Here is a 21,570-nt window from a genome sequence, read left to right on the forward strand (position 1 = left end):
CTTGAATCATCCAACAATCAATTGGGAAAATTACAGTTTTGTTAGTGCTGGGCATGATAAGACGTCCCGTAAAACTTTACAAAATGCCTTCTCTGAAAACTACGTAGAACAGATAATAAGGAACCCCACTCAGGATGGAAATATATTGGACCTAATGGCAACAAATAGACCTGACCTCTTTGATGATCTCCATATCAAAACTTGTATCAGTGACCATAACATGGTTGTGGCAACAATGATTACCAAAGTACAAAGGGCAACTAAATCAAGAAGAAAGACATATACGATCAGTAAACTACATAACAAATCAGCAGTGTCATATCTCAATGTGGAACTTGAAACTGTGAGCACAGGGCAGGAGCACATAGAGGAGTTCTGGCTCAAGCTTAAAAGAATAGTTGACTAAGCACTGGATAGATATGTAACCAGTATATTAGTTCATAATGGGAGGGGACCTTCATGGTATTCAATCACTGTATGGAAACTCCTAAAGAAACAGAGATTACTGCATAACAGATGTAAAACGAAGTGTATGGCTATAGAGAGATAGACACTGTATTCAACAAATTTGGGTGTCAAGAGAGCAGTGCTTGATGCCAACAATGACTACCACAGCAGAATATTGTCCAGTGATCTTTCACAGAACCAAAAGAAATTCTGGACATATGTAAAGGCTGTTAGTGGCACAAAAGTTAGTGCCCAGTCTCTAACAAATGAGATAGGAACTGAAACTGAGGGTAGCAAAGCAAAAACTGAAATGCTTAACTGCATTTTTAAATGTTTCTTTACAAATGAATACCCAGGAGAGTTGCCCCAATTTAATCCTTGCCAGGATACAAAATGTAGACTGGCTATGGCAAGGATAGCTTTTCTGAAGAAGAGAAATTTGTTAACATTGAATATAGATTTGAGTGTCTGGAAGTCCTTTCTGAAAGTATTTGTATGGAGTGTAGCCATCTATGGAAGTGAGACATGGATGATAAGTAGTTTAGACAAGAAGAGAACAGAAGCTTTCAAAATGCAGTGCTACAGAAGTATGCTGAAGATTAGATGGGTTGATGACGTAACTAATGAGGAGGTACTGAGTAGAGTTGGGGAGAAAAGGAGTTTGTGGCACAACTTGACTAGAAGAAGAGATCAGCTGATAGGATATGTTCTGAGGCACCAAGAGATCACCAATTTAGTACTGGAGGGAAGTGTGGAGCGTAAAAATTGTAGAGGGAGACCAAGAGATGAATATACTAAGCAGATTCAGAAGGATGTAGGTTGCAGTAGTTACTCGGGGATGAAGAAGCTTGGACAGGATAGAGTAGCATGGACAGCTGCACCACACCAGTCTCTGGACTGAAGACAACAACAACAACAACAACAACAACAACAACAACCCCCTGAAAGATGAGTGAAGTAAGTGTTAATGTCAGTGGTGTTGAAAAACAGCTGAAATCGTTAAAACTGAACAAAGCTCCAGGCCCTGATGCTATACCTGCCAGATTCTATACCAAATTTCTGGCTGAGTTAGCCCTTCTTCTAACTATAATCTATCATAGACACCTTGAACAAAAAATCATGCCCAGTTCTTGGAAAAATGCACAGGTTACACTCATCTAAAAGAAGGGTAGTAGAAGTGATACACAAAACTACTGTCCAATATCCTTGACATCAATTTGTTGTAAAATCTTAGAATAAATTCTGAGCTCAAACATAATGAGGTATCTTGAACAGAATGATCTCCTCAAAGTCAAGCAGCATGGATTTCAAAAACACTGATCATGTGAAATCCAACTATCACTTTTCTCACAAGACATGCTGAAAGCTTTGGATCAAGTCAAACAAGAAGATGCAGTATTTCTTCATTTCCAAAAAGCATATGACTCAGTCCCATGTTTAAACTTACTGTCAAAAGTATGACCATATGGGGTATAATGTGAAATTTGTGACTGGATTGAAGATTGTTTGGCAGGGAGACACAGCACATTATCTTGGATGCAGAGTCATCATCAGATGTAGAAGTAACTTTGGATGTGCCCCAGGGAAGTGTGCTGCGACCCTTGCTGTTCATGCTGTAAATTAATGACCTTGCAGAAAATATTAATAGTAAAATCAGGCTTTTTGCGGATGATGCAGTTATCTATAATGAAGTACTATCTGAGAGACACTGCATAAATATTCAACGTGTTGCAAATACTGGCAACTTGCTCTAAATGTTTAAAAATGTAAAATTTTGCACTTCACAAAATGAAAATACTTAGTGTCTTATGGCTATAATATTAAAGAGTCACTGTTGGAACTGGTCAACTCATACAAATACCTGCGTGTAACATTTTTTAGGGATACAAAGTGGAATGATCACATAGGTTCAGTCTTGTGTAAAGCAGATGGTAGACTTCGGTTTATTGGTAGGATACTGGGGAAGCGCTCTTAGTCTAGAAAGGAGGTTGCTCACAAATCACTCATGTGATTGGTTCTAGAATATTGCTTGAGTGTGTTGGACCTGTACTAAACAGGATATAGAATATATGCTGATAAAGGTAGCACGAATGGTGACAGGTTGGTTTAATCTGTGGAAGAGTGTAACAGAGTTTCTGAATGACCTGAACTGGGAGACTCTTGAAGACAGACATACAGTATCCCGAGAAAGTCTATTAACAAAGTTTCAAGAACTGGCTTTAAGTGATTACTCTAGGAATATAATACAACCCCATATGTATCACTCACACGGAGATCATCAGGATAATATTAGAATAATTACTGCACGCACAGAGGCATTCGAACAATCATTCCTCTCATGCTCCATATGTGAATGGAACAGGAAGAAACTCAAATAACTGGTTCAATGGGACATACCCTCTGGCATGCACTTCTCGGTGGTTTGCAGAGTATATATGTGGATGTAGATGTAGAACAACAGTCATATTAAAAATTACCAAATATGCCCAAACAACATTCAGACAAAATGGCTCCAATAAATAGGTCACACAAATTGTAATATAAACAGACCAACTATATACAAGCAAATTAGGAGCATATCATCATTTAAAGTGGGTCTTGAACCCTGTCTGTTAGAGAAAACACACCATAGTGTAAACAAATACTGTGTACCACAAAAATTTAAAGAGTCTATTTAAATACTAAATTTGCTTAAATATTCACATAAATGTAAATATATATAAATATATGATCATAATAGAGGGAAACATTCCATGTGGGAAAAATATATCTAAAAACAAAGATGATGTGACTTACCAAACGAAAGCTCTGGCAGGTTGATAGACACACAAACAAACACAAACATACACACAAAATTCAAGCTTTCGCAACCAACGGTTGCTTCATCAGGAAAGAGGGAAGGAGAGGGAAAGATGAAAGGATGTGGGTTTTAAGGGAGAGAGTAAGGAGTCCTTCCAATCCCGGGAGCGGAAAGACTTACCTTAGGGAGGAAAAAGGACAGGTATACACTCGCACACACACACACACACATATCCATCCGCACATACACAGTCACAAGGAGACATTTGTAAACGCTATATATATATATATATATACTATAATGGAAGGAAACATTCCACGTGGGAAAAATTATATATAAAAACAAAGATGAGGTGACTTACCGAACAAAAGCGCTGGCAGGTCGATAGACACACAAACAAACACAAACATACACACAAAATTCAAGCTTTCGCAACAAACTGTTGCCTCATCAGGAAAGAGGGAAGGAGAGGGGAAGACGAAAGGAAGTGGGTTTTAAAGGAGAGGGTAAGGAGTCATTCCAATCCCGGGAGCGGAAAGACTTACCTTGGGGGAAAAAAGGACAGGTATACACTCGCACACACGCACATATCCATCCTTTCGTCTTCCCCTCTCCTTCCCTCTTTCCTGATGAGGCAACAGTTTGTTGTGAAAGCTTGAATTTTGTGTGTATGTTTGTGTTTGTTTGTGTGTCTATCGACCTGCCAGCGCTTTTGTTCGGTAAGTCACCTCATCTTTGTTTATATATATATATATATATATATATATATATATATATATATATATATATATATAGATGATGTGACTTACCAAATGAAAGTGCTGGCAGGTCGACAGACACACAAACAAACACAAACATACACACAAAATTCTAGCTTTCGCAACCAACGGTTGCCTCGTCAGGAAAGAGGGAAGGAGAGGGAAAGATGAAAGGATTTGGGTTTTAAGGGAGAGGGTAAGGAGTCATTCCAGTCCCGGGAGCGGAAAGACTTACCTTAGGGGGAAAAAAGGACGGGTATACACTCGCACACACACACATATCCATCCACACATATACAGACACAAGCAGACATATTTAAAGACAAAGAGTTTGGGCAGAGATGTCAGTCGAGGCAGAAGTGCAGAGGCAAAGATGTTGTTGAGTGACAGGTGAGGTATGAGTGGCGGCAACTTGAAATTAGCGGAGATTGAGGCCTGGTGGATAACGGGAAGAGAGGATATATTGAAGAGCAAGTTCCCATCTCCGGAGTTCGGATAGGTTGGTGTTAGTGGGAAGTATCCAGATAACCCGGACGGTGTAACACTGTGCCAAGATGTGCTGGCCGTGCACCAAGGCATGTTTAGCCACAGGGTGATCCTCATTACCAACAAACACTGTCTGCCTGTGTCCATTCATGCGAATGGACAGTTTGTTGCTGGTCATTCCCACATAGAATGCGTCACAGTGTAGGCAGGTCAGTTGGTAGATCACGTGGGTGCTTTCACACGTGGCTCTGCCTTTGATCGTGTACACCTTCCGGGTTACAGGACTGGAGTAGGTGGTGGTGGGAGGGTGCATGGGACAGGTTTTACACCGGGGGCGGTTACAAGGGTAGGAGCCAGAGGGTAGGGAAGGTGGTTTGGGGATTTCATAGGGATGAACTAAGAGGTTACGAAGGTTAGGTGGACGGCGGAAAGACACTCTTGGTGGAGTGGGGAGGATTTCATGAAGGATGGATCTCATTTCTGGGCAGGATTTTAGGAAGTCGTATCCCTGCTGGAGAGCCACATTCAGAATCTGATCCAGTCCCGGAAAGTATCCTGTCACAAGTGGGGCACTTTTGTGGTTCTTCTGTGGGAGGTTCTGGGTTTGAGAGGATGAGGAAGTTGCTCTGGTTATTTGCTTCTGTACCAGGTCGGGAGGGTAGTTGCGGGATGCGAAAGCTGTTGTCAGGTTGTTGGTGTAATGCTTCAGGGATTCCGGACTGGAGCAGATTCGTTTGCCACGAAGACCTAGGCTGTAGGGAAGGGACCGTTTGATGTGGAATGGGTGGCAGCTGTCGTAATGGAGGTACTGTTGCTTGTTGGTGGGTTTGATGTGGACGGACGTGTGAAGTTGGCCATTGGACAGGTGGAGGTCAACATCAAGGAAAGTGGCATGGGATTTGGAGTAGGACCAGGTGAATCTGATGGAACCAAAGGAGTTGAGGTTGGAGAGGAAATTCTGGAGTTCTTCTTCACTGTGAGTCCAGATCATGAAGATGTCATCAATAAATCTGTACCAAACTTTGGGTTGGCAAGCCCAGGCTATCCGTGATCTGAAGGCTGACCGGTCCATCATCATTCTTCCGGCGGACAAGGGTTCCACGACCGTGGTACTTGATCGTCGGGAGTATGTGGCTGAGGGACTGCGTCAGCTTTCAGACAACACCACATACAAAGTTTGCCAAGGTAATCCCATTCCTGATGTCCAGGCAGAGCTTCAGGGAATCCTCAGAACCTTAGGCCCCCTACAAAACCTTTCACCTGACTCCATCAACCTCCTGACCCCACCGACACCCCGCACCCCTACCTTCTACCTACTTCCTAAAATTCACAAACCCAATCATCCTGGCCGTCCCATTGTAGCTGGTTACCTAGCCCCCACAGAACGTATCTCTGCCTACGTAGATCAACACCTTCAACCCATTACGTGCAGTCTCCCATCCTTCATCAAAGACACCAACCACTTTCTCGAACGCCTGGAATCCTTACCCAATCCGTTATCCCCAGAAACCATCCTTGTAACCATTGATGCCACTTCCTTATACACAAATATCCCGCACGTCCAGGGCCTCGCTGCGATGGAGCACTTCCTTTCACGCCGATCACCTGCCACCCTACCTAAAACCTCTTTCCTCATTACCTTAGCCAGCTTCATCCTGACCCACAACTTCTTCACTTTTGAAGGCCAGACATACCAGCAATTAAAGGGAACAGCCATGGGTACCAGGATGGCCCCTTCGTACGCCAACCTATTCATGGGTCGCTTAGAGGAAGCCTTCTTGGTTACCCAGGCCTGCCAACCCAAAGTTTGGTACAGATTTATTGATGACATCTTCATGATCTGGACTCACAGTGAAGAACAACTCCAGAATTTCCTCTCCAACCTCAACTCCTTTGGTTCCATCAGATTCACCTGGTCCTACTCCAAATCCCATGCCACTTTCCTTGATGTTGACCTCCACCTGTCCAATGGCCAACTTCACACGTCCGTCCACATCAAACCCACCAACAAGCAACAGTACCTCCATTACGACAGCTGCCACCCATTCCACATCAAACGGTCCCTTCCCTACAGCCTAGGTCTTCGTGGCAAACGAATCTGCTCCAGTCCGGAATCCCTGAAGCATTACACCAACAACCTGACAACAGCTTTCGCATCCCGCAACTACCCTCCCGACCTGGTACAGAAGCAAATAACCAGAGCAACTTCCTCATCCTCTCAAACCCAGAACCTCCCACAGAAGAACCACAAAAGTGCCCCACTTGTGACAGGATACTTTCCGGGACTGGATCAGATTCTGAATGTGGCTCTCCAGCAGGGATACGACTTCCTAAAATCCTGCCCAGAAATGAGATCCATCCTTCATGAAATCCTCCCCACTCCACCAAGAGTGTCTTTCCGCCGTCCACCTAACCTTCGTAACCTCTTAGTTCATCCCTATGAAATCCCCAAACCACCTTCCCTACCCTCTGGCTCCTACCCTTGTAACCGCCCCCGGTGTAAAACCTGTCCCATGCACCCTCCCACCACCACCTACTCCAGTCCTGTAACCCGGAAGGTGTACACGATCAAAGGCAGAGCCACGTGTGAAAGCACCCACGTGATCTACCAACTGACCTGCCTACACTGTGACGCATTCTATGTGGGAATGACCAGCAACAAACTGTCCATTCGCATGAATGGACACAGGCAGACAGTGTTTGTTGGTAATGAGGATCACCCTGTGGCTAAACATGCCTTGGTGCACGGCCAGCACATCTTGGCACAGTGTTACACCGTCCGGGTTATCTGGATACTTCCCACTAACACCAACCTATCCGAACTCCGGAGATGGGAACTTGCTCTTCAATATATCCTCTCTTCCCGTTATCCACCAGGCCTCAATCTCCGCTAATTTCAAGTTGCCGCCACTCATACCTCACCTGTCACTCAACAACATCTTTGCCTCTGCACTTCTGCCTCGACTGACATCTCTGCCCAAACTCTTTGTCTTTAAATATGTCTGCTTGTGTCTGTATATGTGTGGATGGATATGTGTGTGTGTGCGAGTGTATACCCGTCCTTTTTTCCCCCTAAGGTAAGTCTTTCCGCTCCCGGGACTGGAATGACTCCTTACCCTCTCCCTTAAAACCCAAATCCTTTCATCTTTCCCTCTCCTTCCCTCTTTCCTGACGAGGCAACCGTTGGTTGCGAAAGCTAGAATTTTGTGTGTATGTTTGTGTTTGTTTGTGTGTCTGTCGACCTGCCAGCACTTTCATTTGGTAAGTCACATCATCTTTGTTTTTAGATATATATTTCCTACGTGGAATGTTTCCCTCTATTATAACCATATATATATATATATATATATATATATATATATATATATATATATATATATATATATATATATATATATATATATATTGTCTGTTTAAATGGTTGCTGTATGTTTAAATATGAGTAAAATCAAGCTGGCCTATCATCAACTCACAACATACCATCCCATTAATTGATGACTCTCATCAAGTCAACATGTTCATAATATTAGGCTATAAATTAAATTGTCTAAGACTGGATCATGTATCACTGTAAAATAACTAATTAAATATATCAACGCATGTACAATATAATATTTCAGATTCACCCAAGAATATATACCTTAATCAGTTTTAGTACAGACTTCATTTGATCTGTACCAAGAAGCAGATATTTCTCCTGGTGCCAGAAAGATAATCGGAAATCTTTATCATTGCTAATGGATTTGGGAACTGCATACCACTTCTGCAATCAACAATAAAAAATAAAGATGAGCTGATTCATATGTAATAGGAAGGTATGTAGCATTATAAACATAACAAAATGTTACATAAATAGGAACTGTTTCCAGAAACTATCGTAGTAATTGTTTCTTAGTAACACACAATAACAAAAAAATATTCTATGCATATCCTTCTCAGTTGTGATTAGTAGACTAGTTATGAAGAATAATGCCACTTAATTACAGAACTACATGTAATGATACTAAAGAAAACACAAAAGAATAATAATATTAACATTAATGAAATTAACAAAAATTTCATTTACCTCACACACACACACACACACACACACACACACACACACACACACACATTGTTAACCACCTCGGGCACAATAGAGGATTTGTGGTTCTGTAAGATTTTCACTATACTGAATGGTATGAAGTGCCGCCATGTGCACTGAATTTATTTTGAGCTCTGTATTCTATTTTTTCATCTCATGTTACTATTATCTTATTATATAAAAACTTTTGTTGGTCATTAAAAATTATCAAACATTTATGTAGGTCTCCAAAAATTCATGCATCTACAGCTGCAAGTACTTTGGTGTTTTCTCCAAATTTTGCCATTAATATCCGTGTTCAGACAATAACCTCCTCTAATTTTATTGAACATATATGTGAGAAAAGGAAAATTTCTGAACCTTTTTGGGAGCTACTGACGTCTGTGCATAAAATATTTTATAGTAAAACGATGGCTGTGACGTACAGTTGTGTATTCTATAAAACTTGTCTGTGATACACGGTCTGGAAAATCGTTTTACCATAACTGCAGTAGGGAGGAACTTAGGTGATTAGTGCAATATTTTAGTCTTTTTCTGCTCATTGGCCTGTTTGATCTAAGGAAGAGTTTATACCTCACAATTGCAACATAACTCATACAAAATTGACTGATGTAACACAACATTGTGTTTGTGTATATTATAACTATCATATCTTATTCCAATTTGTTTCCTCCTTCAGTTGTTGCTGTTGTTGTTGTTGTGGTCTTCAGTCCAGAGACTGGTTTGATGCAGCCCTCCATGTTACTCTATCCTGCGCAAACTTCTTCATCTCCAAGTAACCATACAGTAAAGTTGCATGCTCTTGGGAAAAATTATGGCTGTAGCTTCCCCTTGCTTTCAGCCATTCGCAGTACCAGCACAGCAATGCCGTTTTGGTCAATGTTATAAGGCCATATCAGTCAGTCATCCAGACTGTTGCCCCTGCAACTACTGAAAAAGCTGCTGCCCCTCTTCAGGAACCACATGTTTGTATGGCCTCTCAACAGATACCCCTCTGTTGTCGTTGCACCTATGGTACGGATATCTGTATCACTGAGGCATGCAAGCCTCCCCACAGGCGGCAAGGTCCATGGTGCATGGGGGAAAGATATATTGTATCCATTTGTCATAAAATTCCCATATTTAAATGTTCATTACGTGAGTCTGTTAGCAAGTATAACCTTGAAAAAAGAACAGTTTGAGACAAATAACGGAAAATCCAGGATGGAATAATGACAATGTTATGAGAAGGATAGACTGCTACTCACCATATAGTGATGTTGAGTCACAGACAGGCACAACAAAAAGACTGTTACACAAGTAAGCTTCCAGCCAGAAAGCCTTCTTCTGAAATAGTAAACTCACACACACACACACACACACACATGCACACACACACACATGCACACACACACACACACACACACACACACACACACACACACACACACACACACATTCATGCAAACAATGCAAACACAACTCACACACACTTGATCATTGTCTCTGGCTGTTGACGCCACACTCAGTGGCCAAAGACAGGGGTCTTGTGTGTGTGAATTGTGTTTGCATGAAAGCGAGTGTATTGACTATTTCAGAAGAAGGCCTTTTGGCTGAAAGCTTAACTGTTTAGCAGTCTTTTGTTGTGCCTGTCTGCAACTCAAAATTTCCGCTTTAAGAAGAGTAGCGATCTATCCTTTTCATAACATTTAACAGTTTCAGAAACAAATTTCTGAATAACCTTAAGGAATCAGTAAATATTATTGCAGTGTTTTCTCTCATTATAAAACAAATCTCTTTTTTGACCATTGAAGATTTAGTTCTTATGGGAAATTTCTAATCCTTGTAACAGATCAAGAAATAAAAAAAGAATCAGCAGGTTAATTTCAAGATACGCCCTAGTTGTTATGCAAATGGTGTGCTGGGGAAACTACTGAGAGTCACTTATCACACATACTAACACTATCTCACGTACTATCGTCTCCCTTGGATACTATCCTCTCCATTGGATTCTATCCTCTCCCTCCAATACTTTCCCACTTCTCCTGGAAGAGGAACTGAACTGTGAGTGGCAAATCAGTAAGAGATCTAAGGGTCTTTCACAGGAGAAGAATGGACCAAGGAGAACTTGACACAAATCACTCATCCCACTTTACAAAAAAATTGAGCTGCTGTCTCCAACTGAAAATAAAACTGCAGCACACTTCACCTTTAGGAAAGTCTACTGAGTCTCTTAATTATCAGCAGTTTAAATGTAGGACAGATAATGGTAACACACAGAGAAATAGCAGCAAGGGAGGAGAAGGATCACTTTGTGCAATCATGAGTATGCCAAAGGAGCTCATTCCATATGTTGAAGAGTTGTTTTGGCAGTTATTACGAGAGCATGGTGCAACTACTTGCAGACTGAGATGCGCTTGTGTAGTGTTGTAAATATTGATGGTAACACTGATGTCATTCCTACCTGAGTGACATCAAACAAACATTAAAAAATTTATAATTCAATAATAAATAATTTCAAAGATTATAATTCAATGTACTTGCATCAGAGTTATTTAAAAACATCCTGACAATTTTTTTGTTGTTGTATACATATTTTATGAGACTGTGACAATGCAACAATGTACTTCTCTAATGACCTGGAGTTTTGCACTGCTGATTACTGTGATTTTTAACCTGCCAGCCAGTGATTACAAGAAGATAGGATCTGCATTGTCAAAAGCCTTGTTGTACCTTATTGTAGTAATTAAATACAACACATAAGAGAAATTATGTAACTGAGCTCTGTGACTAAAGTAATATAAATGTCTAATGAGCCTTGAGAGCTGATGGATGAGGAACATGATCTTTTCATACTGATGTTATTCTGTTGTACATATCAGAGAACAGTACATTGATGTAACATGCAGTAAGGACATTACGATTCAAGAAAATTTTAGTGAGCCTTCAGAAATGGTGGGTGGGGAATATGGTCCTGTCATAATGATGTTATTTGTATTTTACACATTCAAAGGTAAATTGATGTAATATGCAACCAATAAATTACAATATCAGAAGGTTTCTTGGAAAGAAAATATTATAGTATTCAGTGAATTTATTTGTTTGTAATTGTGAGTACGAAATTACTGATAATCTTCTGTGGAAAGAAAAGTAACAAAAATATAAATAAATAAATGTGAGATTAAGAGGAAACAACACAAACATCTATTCTACCAACCAATGGTTGTCATCTCTGACTTAATAACTAAGAATTTTGTTTTTTTACTGTCAATGATTAATCTCATAATGGTCTCTTCTTTTTGACATTTAATCATTACAAGAAACTTTATTTGATGAGAAACATTATTCAAAATGAAAAGAAAGACAAAACTGCTACCAGTTATTACTCTATTATATTGCTGCTAAATGAAAGAAAAATATGCTAAACTCTCAATAAAAATCAAAACCATTGAGGGACACCCCTTTATGTCATCATTTTACAGGATGATTAAAAAGAGGACACGGAAACAGAAGAAAACAAAATCAGTAATTGGAGGAAGACCAAGTCATAGTGTATTTTATGGATTCTGAGGAAATTATTGCATTCACAAACATTTTCTTTGTGGTACAGGTTAAAACTTTGAGAAATGAGTGGACATTATTATTCTGGCCACTGAAATAGCTGTATGTGGAGTGTATGAAGTAAAACCATCACCTACAACAATCAAGAATAATTTTTAACTGCTGCCAATGGAGAGCAGCCACGATGATTGGGGGCCACAGTTTTTCTGCCTTTGTTGTTAAGACCACAAAGATCTAATTCAAAAACACTGTGAGTCATTTTCAAAACAGCATTGCAAAAATAATGTGATACTGACAGCTGCTATAGGTGGTGCAATAATTTAAGCCAATGTGTTTGTGACCTATTTAAATGTTATCTTCTCAATTGAAAAGCATATGTCAGAGTTTATTGTGGTTTTGCAGTGTGACAAGATATTGGAGTGAAATCTTAGTTTCTTCCAGTGCATACAATGTTCAAGTAACTTACAGGAATGCAGCCAGGTGACATCAAAATATCAGCAGTTGTTGATGGCATCACCCAATGCTTTCCACTTAGTTATTTGAACAAGTTATTGGAGCTTTACCACTGCAGGTGAGGAAATGTAGTTCCAATTTAATATTTGTTAAAGTGGTTTTTTATGTATCCAAATCATTTTAGTTATGTGTTATTAAATTAAATGAAACATATACTTTGTAAATCTCTTGATTGTATTTTGTTTAATTTTATTGTAAATGAGAACAGCTCACTGTAGTAATAAAATAAATGAAAAAAGATTGTGTATCTGCAGTATAATATGTTATCCTGAAACACTTCACTTTTTGATTTGTCATTATGAAGAACACACACACACACACACACACACACATACACACACACACACACACACACACTGAAATTACATGATACATTACATACATAATAACAATACCTGTGCTGGAAGTATAAATAAATTATAATGCATTGAGAACACTCCCACGCAATTATACTTTATCTTATGACAATGAAGTGATTTTATCTCTTGAAAGTATTTATATCTTGATGCATTACTTGCTAAAAGGAAATATTAAAAAGAAAAGGGAGTAAATGAATCATTATGACTCGCTCAAGAAGCACACCGATAATCCTCAAAAAACTGTGACAACACATTACCAAAACTGAGAATAAACATCGTCATTTACATAAGACACTCAGCTGACTAAAGGGAATCAGTTTTTCTCTTATGCCAGTAAATGAACCACAACTAAAAGAAAATAACTGTTTCATGTTCCAAAGTCTGATAATTAATGTGTCCTAAGCACTGGTGAAAATTATTTTTCTGAGTGCGACAGCAAATTCTGAAACCAAATTTTCATAAAACAGGCATAATCCCATTTCTGGTTACACGATTACAATTATAGAAAAAAATGGAGGTCCAAGGGTCAAGAAATAAGCACTGATCTAGTCAACTTTGATGGAGGTTGCTGAGGTTTACGTCACAACCACGTTTATTATTTGTGCAAATCCAAGATTTTAACTGAAAGTGTTGCCGTTGCAGGAATCTGTGAGCAGTCCAGTGTGAGCAAATGCATGAGATATGCAGTGATAGCTGATGGTAACAGCCAGATTCTGACTGCTGTCTAAACGACCACCTACAATATACTAGACCAGCGAGTTCAACTGATACTGACAGAAGGATGTTCCAGGGTCACAGAGAAGAGTCTGAGCAGTTCGCATTTCTAAAAGTAGTGAGGTCATTCTGCTGTAGCTAACTTAAGAGTTTAGATTAAAATAATTATCACCACAGAAGGAAGTTTGAGGAATATGGCATACTTTTGGCATTAAGAAACATGTTTTAATCTCTCACATATGTTTGAAAGAACATCATACCTGTTTGAAAAAACAGACACTACATATATATAAATGGTCTCTTCATGGTGGATGCATACTAGGCTCGAACACTTACAGGAATTGATGAAATATTGTGAGTAATGATAATAATCGGCAGGGGCACTGCTTAGTAGTACATGGATAAGTTGAAAATTTGGGTCTGACAGGAGACATGCTAGGTAGTCTGTGCAGCTGCAATGACCAGTGTTCGGATTGCTTTGTGGTAAGAGCATCCGCCCAGTAAGCAGGAGACCTGGCTTTTAATCCCAATCCAGCACAAATTTTTAGCTTCCCTCAGTCATTTAAATCAGTGCCTACTCACGGCCAATCCTGTAATTCCTTTGTGTTTTAATTTTAATATTGAAATCCGATCACAAATAACAAAATAAATTTTTTTTGTGTGATGTAATTTCAGACTTTTTTCTTCACTTCTACTGCACAAACCTTGATTCTTGCCAAATTTTGCGATTCTAGGGAAGTACTCTATAGATTTTGATGAGTGAGACTGTGACAATCAAAACACACAAAATAAATTGTCAAATCTTTCAACTGCATTGACTTAGAAGCTTACATTTATTACACTGCCAAGGGACCATAGTGAATAGAAAGTCAGGAAAAAAGAATTAGTGATTTCATTACAAACCTACAGTTTTCAGATCTTTTGTTTGGCTGTACTGTGAAATCCCAATGCTGCCAATTTCATCATCCTAGGGCAACGGGAAGTATCCTATAGGTTTTGATAAGTGGGTATACAAGTGTCAAAATATGTGACATAAATGGCTGTATCTTTTGATTACACAGACTTGTGTGCTCTGATAAGTCAAATATTCTTTATCGTTTGTAATTGTCTGGTACCAATACTGCAATGGGTTGTAAACGGCATGGAAAGCTTTAAGACTGACTACAATAACAGCATTTCATCTTCTTTCACCCCAACCCACCTCCAATAAGGACAAAGAAGTCTTATCATCTGGATGCAATGTACAAATTATGTGTTTTGGTTGGTTGATTTGGGGGAGGGGACTAAACAGCAAGGTAACCAGTCCCATTGCATTAGGGAAGGATAGGGAAGAAAGTTGGCCATTCTCTTTCAAAGGAATCATTCCAGCATTTGCCTGAAGTGAATTAGCAAAATCACAGAAAACCTAAATCAGGATGGCCGCATGCGGGTTTCAACCGTTGTCCTTCCAAATATGAGTCCAGTTTGTTAACCACTGTACCAACTTGCTCATTACAAATTAAGTAAACATATACATTACTTGTAATGGTTGCTTCCTAAATTAAATCATAAACTGCCAAAATTCTATTGATACTGCCAGAGGGACACTAAAATTGTTTGTGGACAAAGTGTTAATGAAACAAGTATTAGTACACATATAAGTGAATTTTCTGATATTTACAAATGAGATGAACATCATAGTTAAATGAATGAACAATAATGCTAAATTAGGAAAGGAACTTCACAACGTATACATAAATGTAGACACTTTGGTGTGCAGAAATGGGAGAAAATGCCTAATCAAATTCTATTATTTTAAAAATATGACCAGAACAGTAAGATTAATGTTATGATGTGTATACCAGTAAAAGAGGTGTCACTGCATGTAATGTGACGCTGTGAGTGGCTATGACTGTATTGACACGCGTAACATGCGCTGCATTGGATTCATTGTCATTGATCGTGTTCCATACAGTCCTGACTTTGCACCATTTGATTTTCATCTGTTTTCAAAGCTTAAAGAACACCTTTGAAGACTTCACTTTGATAGTGATGAAGTGGTGCAAGCAGAGATGAGGTTGTGGCTCAGTGAACAAAGTCAATCATTCTACAGTGACAGTATCAACAAACTGGTCTCTCATTTGGAGAAATGTGTTTCTCACCCAGGAAACTATGTTGAGCAATGAATATGTAGACATGGGAAATAAAGATGTAGAATGTTAATGAAATTTGTTTTATTTACAGAAAACTTTAAATCTAGAACAGCCACAGTGAAAATAATATGTAATTGATTGAGCATTCATACAGTATAACACTGGTGCTTACATTAAGATGTTAATGCTATTAACATATAAAACTGAACAAATAGTCCAATAGTCTGCAATGTCTGTAAATAAATAAATAACAGCTGTTGCAGACTGTTTGCCTTCTCATTCAGCTTTATATTTTAATAGCTATAACACCTGTATGTAAACTCCTGTGGTATACTGTATGAATGGTCAATCAATTATGTTGTTTTATTTAAAAAGATTTAAGAACTTTCACATCAAAAAATCCAGAGACATTACTTTTCATCACATCCTCATATATTAATAAATAAATGGAAAACTTTTTTAGCAAAAATCTTAAAAAGTTATTGCCTTATTTACTTCAAATGTTTACACGATACTCTTCTAATAAACATTCAGCAGAAACCTGTATATTAGGAAAGTTGTGTTTATGGCTTCCTGGCTTATGATTAGAATACTACTACTACTACTACTACTTCATCAAGAAGTTTATAATGCTACTCATTTGCATATTAAAACTATGCAAAATAATGTCACTGACGTTATTATCCTGATATACTTAGCAGTTGGAGAGATCCCTCTCACACCCTACATACAATGACCCCAATCAATTTACTCATTCAGTTTATGTGAATCAATGTTTCATTTTCAGTAACAATAAAGAAGGCACAAAGTTGGACATTCAAATATGTTGGAATTGATCCATGATCAGAATGTTTTGACAGTCGTCAATTGCAAGTGCCCTTTCACTAATAGTTTAGAAAACCAGTTCATATTCTTATCACACAGTATCTAAAAAATGAAAAATATTTCAGAGCACCAGCTATGTTGCAACAAGGAGCCTAAATTTGTGTCCTAACACAGTTTGCAGGGATATCCCAGATTAGGACATATACCCAGTTCTCGTACATACTTGTGAAGCACTGCTGGGCTCACAAGTTATATTACAATACCACTTCAGTAGTTTCAGTGCTAACATTTCAACAGAAAACATTTTCACTTTACAACTAATTCTCAGCTATCATTGTACTAATAACTGGGAATGTAATCATTTACACAAAAGGTCACTAAATCTGTAAGGCAATTTTGGAACAACATTTAAGTGAAAATAATTGTATGTACTTTTCTGTGCCAATAACTTTACAAATTTTGTGAAAATAATATTGTAATTACAAATTATGCAAAAGTATATGCGTACTTTCAGAAAGTAAATTGTTCATGCTATGCTTGTTAGCCTTATATTTGAATGCCAACCTTCTAGAGCAAACGGGCATTAAAAACTTAGCCATTTGAGTTAAATGTTATCTATAAAATCCATATAATGGTGACTACAATATCATATGAAGTATGTGCTATGCTTTGAGTTTTGGAGTGCCTCTTCCCAGCAGCTCCCAGTAGAATAGTAACTAAGTAATGCTGATATGACAACTTGCTTCTGTATTAATTACACTCTCTCAGGTTCAGGTACAATAGCACTTAAATGACACTCATGTAAGCATTTGCTTCTGCATACAGTACAATGCTCGGTTACCACTATCCCACATACTGTTACCTTGGCCATGGTGCCCATGCTCCTTAATTTTTGTATACGTGTATAAACTCGTTTATGCTGGCACCAGATCTGAAGGTTGCATAGAATTCAAAGTTTAGCCTTCCAATCCATTGTTGAGTTAAAATTTAGTGGTGTTCTTTTCCTTTAAGGTAATATAAACTATCTTACTGGTGCATAATTTTGCACAATTTTATAAGTCTAAATTGTGGGCTACAACTTACAGAATCTTAGTACATATCTTCTCCTTTCAAGATTATGGAAAATGTGAGTGAAGGTTGAACTTTATAAATAGCACTGCTTTATAGAAAAATATGATAGACTAGTAAGTTGAAATCAAACAAATTGTAGATGAAAGCCCCCCACAAACCAGAGGCCATGTGGATAAGCACAGTTCTTCAGAAATGCTCTTCTTGCAACTTCTCGTCTACATTTTATGTCTTCTCTTTTGTGGCATCATCATTTATTTTACTGCCCAAATAGCAAAACTCATTTATAACTCTTAGTATCTCATTTCCTCAGAGCTGTTATGTTCTTACAATAATAACTGGCAGCATTCAAGCACAATTTTTGTCCTACACAACTTGATAATATATTTTGAGAGATATTGCTCTCATCACCAGGCTGTAAAATCTAGCTCATGGAGTTGAAACGCTAAAATTTCTACCAACACAATTATGGTATTCACACACACACACACACACACACACACACACACACACAAAAAAAGAATGAAAACACATTTGACCTTGAGTCTATGTCTTCTATTACAATCAATGACTGCTGTCATTGGACATTGTCCCAACACATCTGCACACTACACCTGGTCACATCCTGCTGATCTGCTCTTGGAGACCACAGCAGATCACAAAAAATGTACAGGTGTCTTTTTGTTATGCCTCTTGTGCCTGTCTGTGGCTCAAATTCTCCTCTATATGGTGAGTAGCAATCTATCCTTTTCATAACATTTTCGTTGTTCAGCCAGGATTTTCCATTGTTTGAATAAACACAGTCTGTCAGACTTTGGTATTTTTGATGGAAGCATTGAAGGGAAGCAGTTGAAATTAGACTCTGTGAAAATAATTTCAACAGAGATTCCGGTTATGCACTCAGCAATGCATGGAAGCGCGCAATTGATATAGAAAGAGCGCAGAGGGAGACTTCTTACATTCCTTGCAGTTCTCCGCCTGTTGAGATGGATGGCGCTGCAAGCAACGCTGGATAAAGCGTGCAAACAAAATCTATGGATATAGCGGCCGCCACCTCAGTAGCATCGGTTTCACTGTGATGTCATCCAGCCAATGAGAAGCCGTCCACTGCTTATAAAAGTGGAAGCCTCACCGGTCCACGACAGTCAGTTTTACCCCTGACGAAGATGACGGAGGTAGTCATCGAAAGCTTGGGATTTTATCCAAATTTGACGCAGCAAGTAAACCGAGAACTTTTTATGCAAGGACTCCGTCGCGAAAGACTTCGTAGTCATATTAGTTTCCTCTACGGGGAGGATGTAGCGCGCAGCGTTCGTCGGCTGGAGAAGCTGCGCTTGAAACAGTCACAGCTACTGAGTAATCTGGCTTTTCTACAACATTGTCGTGACAAGGAGGTTGTACCAAATATCGCAGTTGTCAAACATCACATCCGAACTGCTGCAGTGAATATAATTTTGCGGAAGACAAGTCATGCGATCGTCAGGGAGAGGATACATCATACAAGGTATGAACTGGATGCCAACGCTCGCTCTTTATATAGTTGCCATCTGTTTTTGTCTGCAGTTTTGTCACCATGGGACTGGGAATGGGTAGACATGACCTTGACTGCACATCAGCGAGCTAATTTAAGCAAGACTACAACAAAACAGGCTGATAAATTTGTGCGCCTAAACCAGGGAAAAGGAACTTCTGGGTCCAGCGACGCACATCGCACTGTTATCAACTTCTCCGACAAGGAAATTGACGGCGCCACCATCTCGGTTCTCAGTAAGGGACTGAACTTTTCTCCAGCTCCACAAAAGCTACCAGTGGACGAGATTATCAGTGGAGTAGAACAAGCGGTTCGGCACTTTCCTCAAGAGGCAGCAGATGAGGTAAGGCTTGCAACTAGTCAGATTTTAGCAACAGCCAAGCCTCCTAAGCCCAATGTGAGCAGAGTGGAGAAACTGGCATTGAAATCGTTGGGGAAGGATGAAGAGTTAGTTGTACTACCAGCCGACAAAGGGAATGCCACAGTTATCCTCAATGCTACTGATTATCATAAGAAAGTGGCCATATTATTGGAAGATGCCACGTACCGTATTCTTAAACGGGATCCCACAGCAGCACTTAGTAGGAGGACAGGGGAGCTACTGAAGAACTCTGGCCTCCCAGAAGAACTAGTCAAGAATCTACGACCAAGAGCACCAAGGCCACCCAGGTTATATGGTCTACCCAAAGTCCATAAGGATGGGGTTCCATTGAGACCTATTGTTAGTGCTATTGGGTCTCCTACATATCGGTGGGCAAAATACTTAACCAAATTATTAGCACCTATAGTCGGCCACTGTAGCCATCATATTACTAACTCAAAAATGTTTGTTGACATTATAAATAGGTCCGAATGACATCATGATCAGCCTAGATGTGGTCTCTTTGTTTACAAAGGTTCCAGTGGAAGATACGTTAAAAATGTTGGCTGCTCATTTCTCTCCTGAAATACTGAAGTTATTTCGACACACTTTGACGACCACATATTTTTTGTATGGTGGAAAATATTATGAAATGATTGACGGAACAGCCATGGGTTCGCCACTGTCACCAGCCATAGCTAACTTCTTCATGGAGGATTTCGAAGAACGAGCGTTGAACACTGCTCCCTTACGTCCATCCTGCTTCTTCAGGTATGTTGACGATACATTTTTAATCTGGCCACATGGCAATGAGGCACTGCAGCAGTTTGTTGAACATTTGAATGGTATACATCAGAACATAAGATTTACAGTGGAGGTGGAGAAGGATGGAAAGTTACCCTTCTTAGATGTACTGGTGGAGCGAAAATCAGATGGACGTCTCGGACATTCTGTGCACAGAAAACCGACGCATACAGATTTATATCTAAATGCGTGTAGTTTTCACCACCCAGCTCAGAAGAGAGCTATGCTGAACACCTTGGTACACAGAGCAAGGACTATTTCGGACAAGGATCATCTCGGCTCCGAGATTAACCATCTGACGACGGTATTCATAAAAAATGGTTATTCTGATCGTGATATCAGATCTACTCTGGCGAAGAAACCAAGAAAGGACGCTGTTCGAACAGATCAAGAGGACCAACACATCGCGCAGCTACCATTCTGCGGTGCAACGACCAGCAAGATCGGCAGAGTCCTGAGCTGGCAAGGAATCAGACCAGTCTTCTGGCCACCCAGGAAGATTAAGGAAATGCTGCGACCCGTGAAAGATAATCTTGGCCTGAGAGTACTGGGAATTTACAGCATTCCTTGCGAGTGTGGCAAAAGTTATGTGGGCCAGTCTATAAGAACTGTCGCCGATCGCAGTGTGGAACATCAGCGTCACCTGAAATACAGGTATCTAGAGAAATCAGCGGTGGCTGAGCACAGTTTGTTAAATAAACATAAGATTTTATTCGATGAAACAAGACTACTTGCTCACGCTTCAAACTATTGGGACTCTGTCATCAGGGAAGCAGTTGAAATTAGACTCTGTGAAAATAATTTCAACAGAGATTCCGGTTATGCACTCAGCAATGCATGGAAGCACGCAATTGATATAGAAAGAGCGCAGAGGGAGACTTCTTACATTCCTCACAGTTTTCCGCCTGTTGCGATGGATGGCGCTGCAAGCAACGCTGGATAAAGCGCGCAAACAAAATCTATGGATATAGAGGCCGCCACCTCAGTACGCATCGGTTTCACCGTGACGTCATCCAGCCAATGAGAAGCCGTCCACTGCTTATAAAAGCGGAAGCCTCACCGGTCCACGACAGTCAGTTTTACCCCTGACGAAGATGACGGAGGTAGTCATCGAAAGCTTGGGATTTTATCCAAATTTGACGCGGCAA

General features: G+C 39.6%; 1 protein-coding gene across 1 annotated transcript in view; it reads right to left on the reverse strand.

The window, feature by feature from the left end:
• LOC124605718 (cyclic GMP-AMP synthase-like) overlaps positions 1-21,570 on the reverse strand; it is a 264,748-nt gene that overhangs the window by 63,087 nt on the left and 180,091 nt on the right. Inside the window, exon 7 of the mRNA XM_047137593.1 lies at positions 8,132-8,254. Within this exon, the coding sequence (XP_046993549.1) occupies positions 8,132-8,254 (123 nt within the window). The remainder of the gene's footprint in view (positions 1-8,131; positions 8,255-21,570) is intronic.

The sequence above is a fragment of the Schistocerca americana genome, chromosome 3, assembly GCF_021461395.2.
Source record: "Schistocerca americana isolate TAMUIC-IGC-003095 chromosome 3, iqSchAmer2.1, whole genome shotgun sequence".
NCBI classification, from domain to species: domain Eukaryota; kingdom Metazoa; phylum Arthropoda; class Insecta; order Orthoptera; family Acrididae; genus Schistocerca; species Schistocerca americana.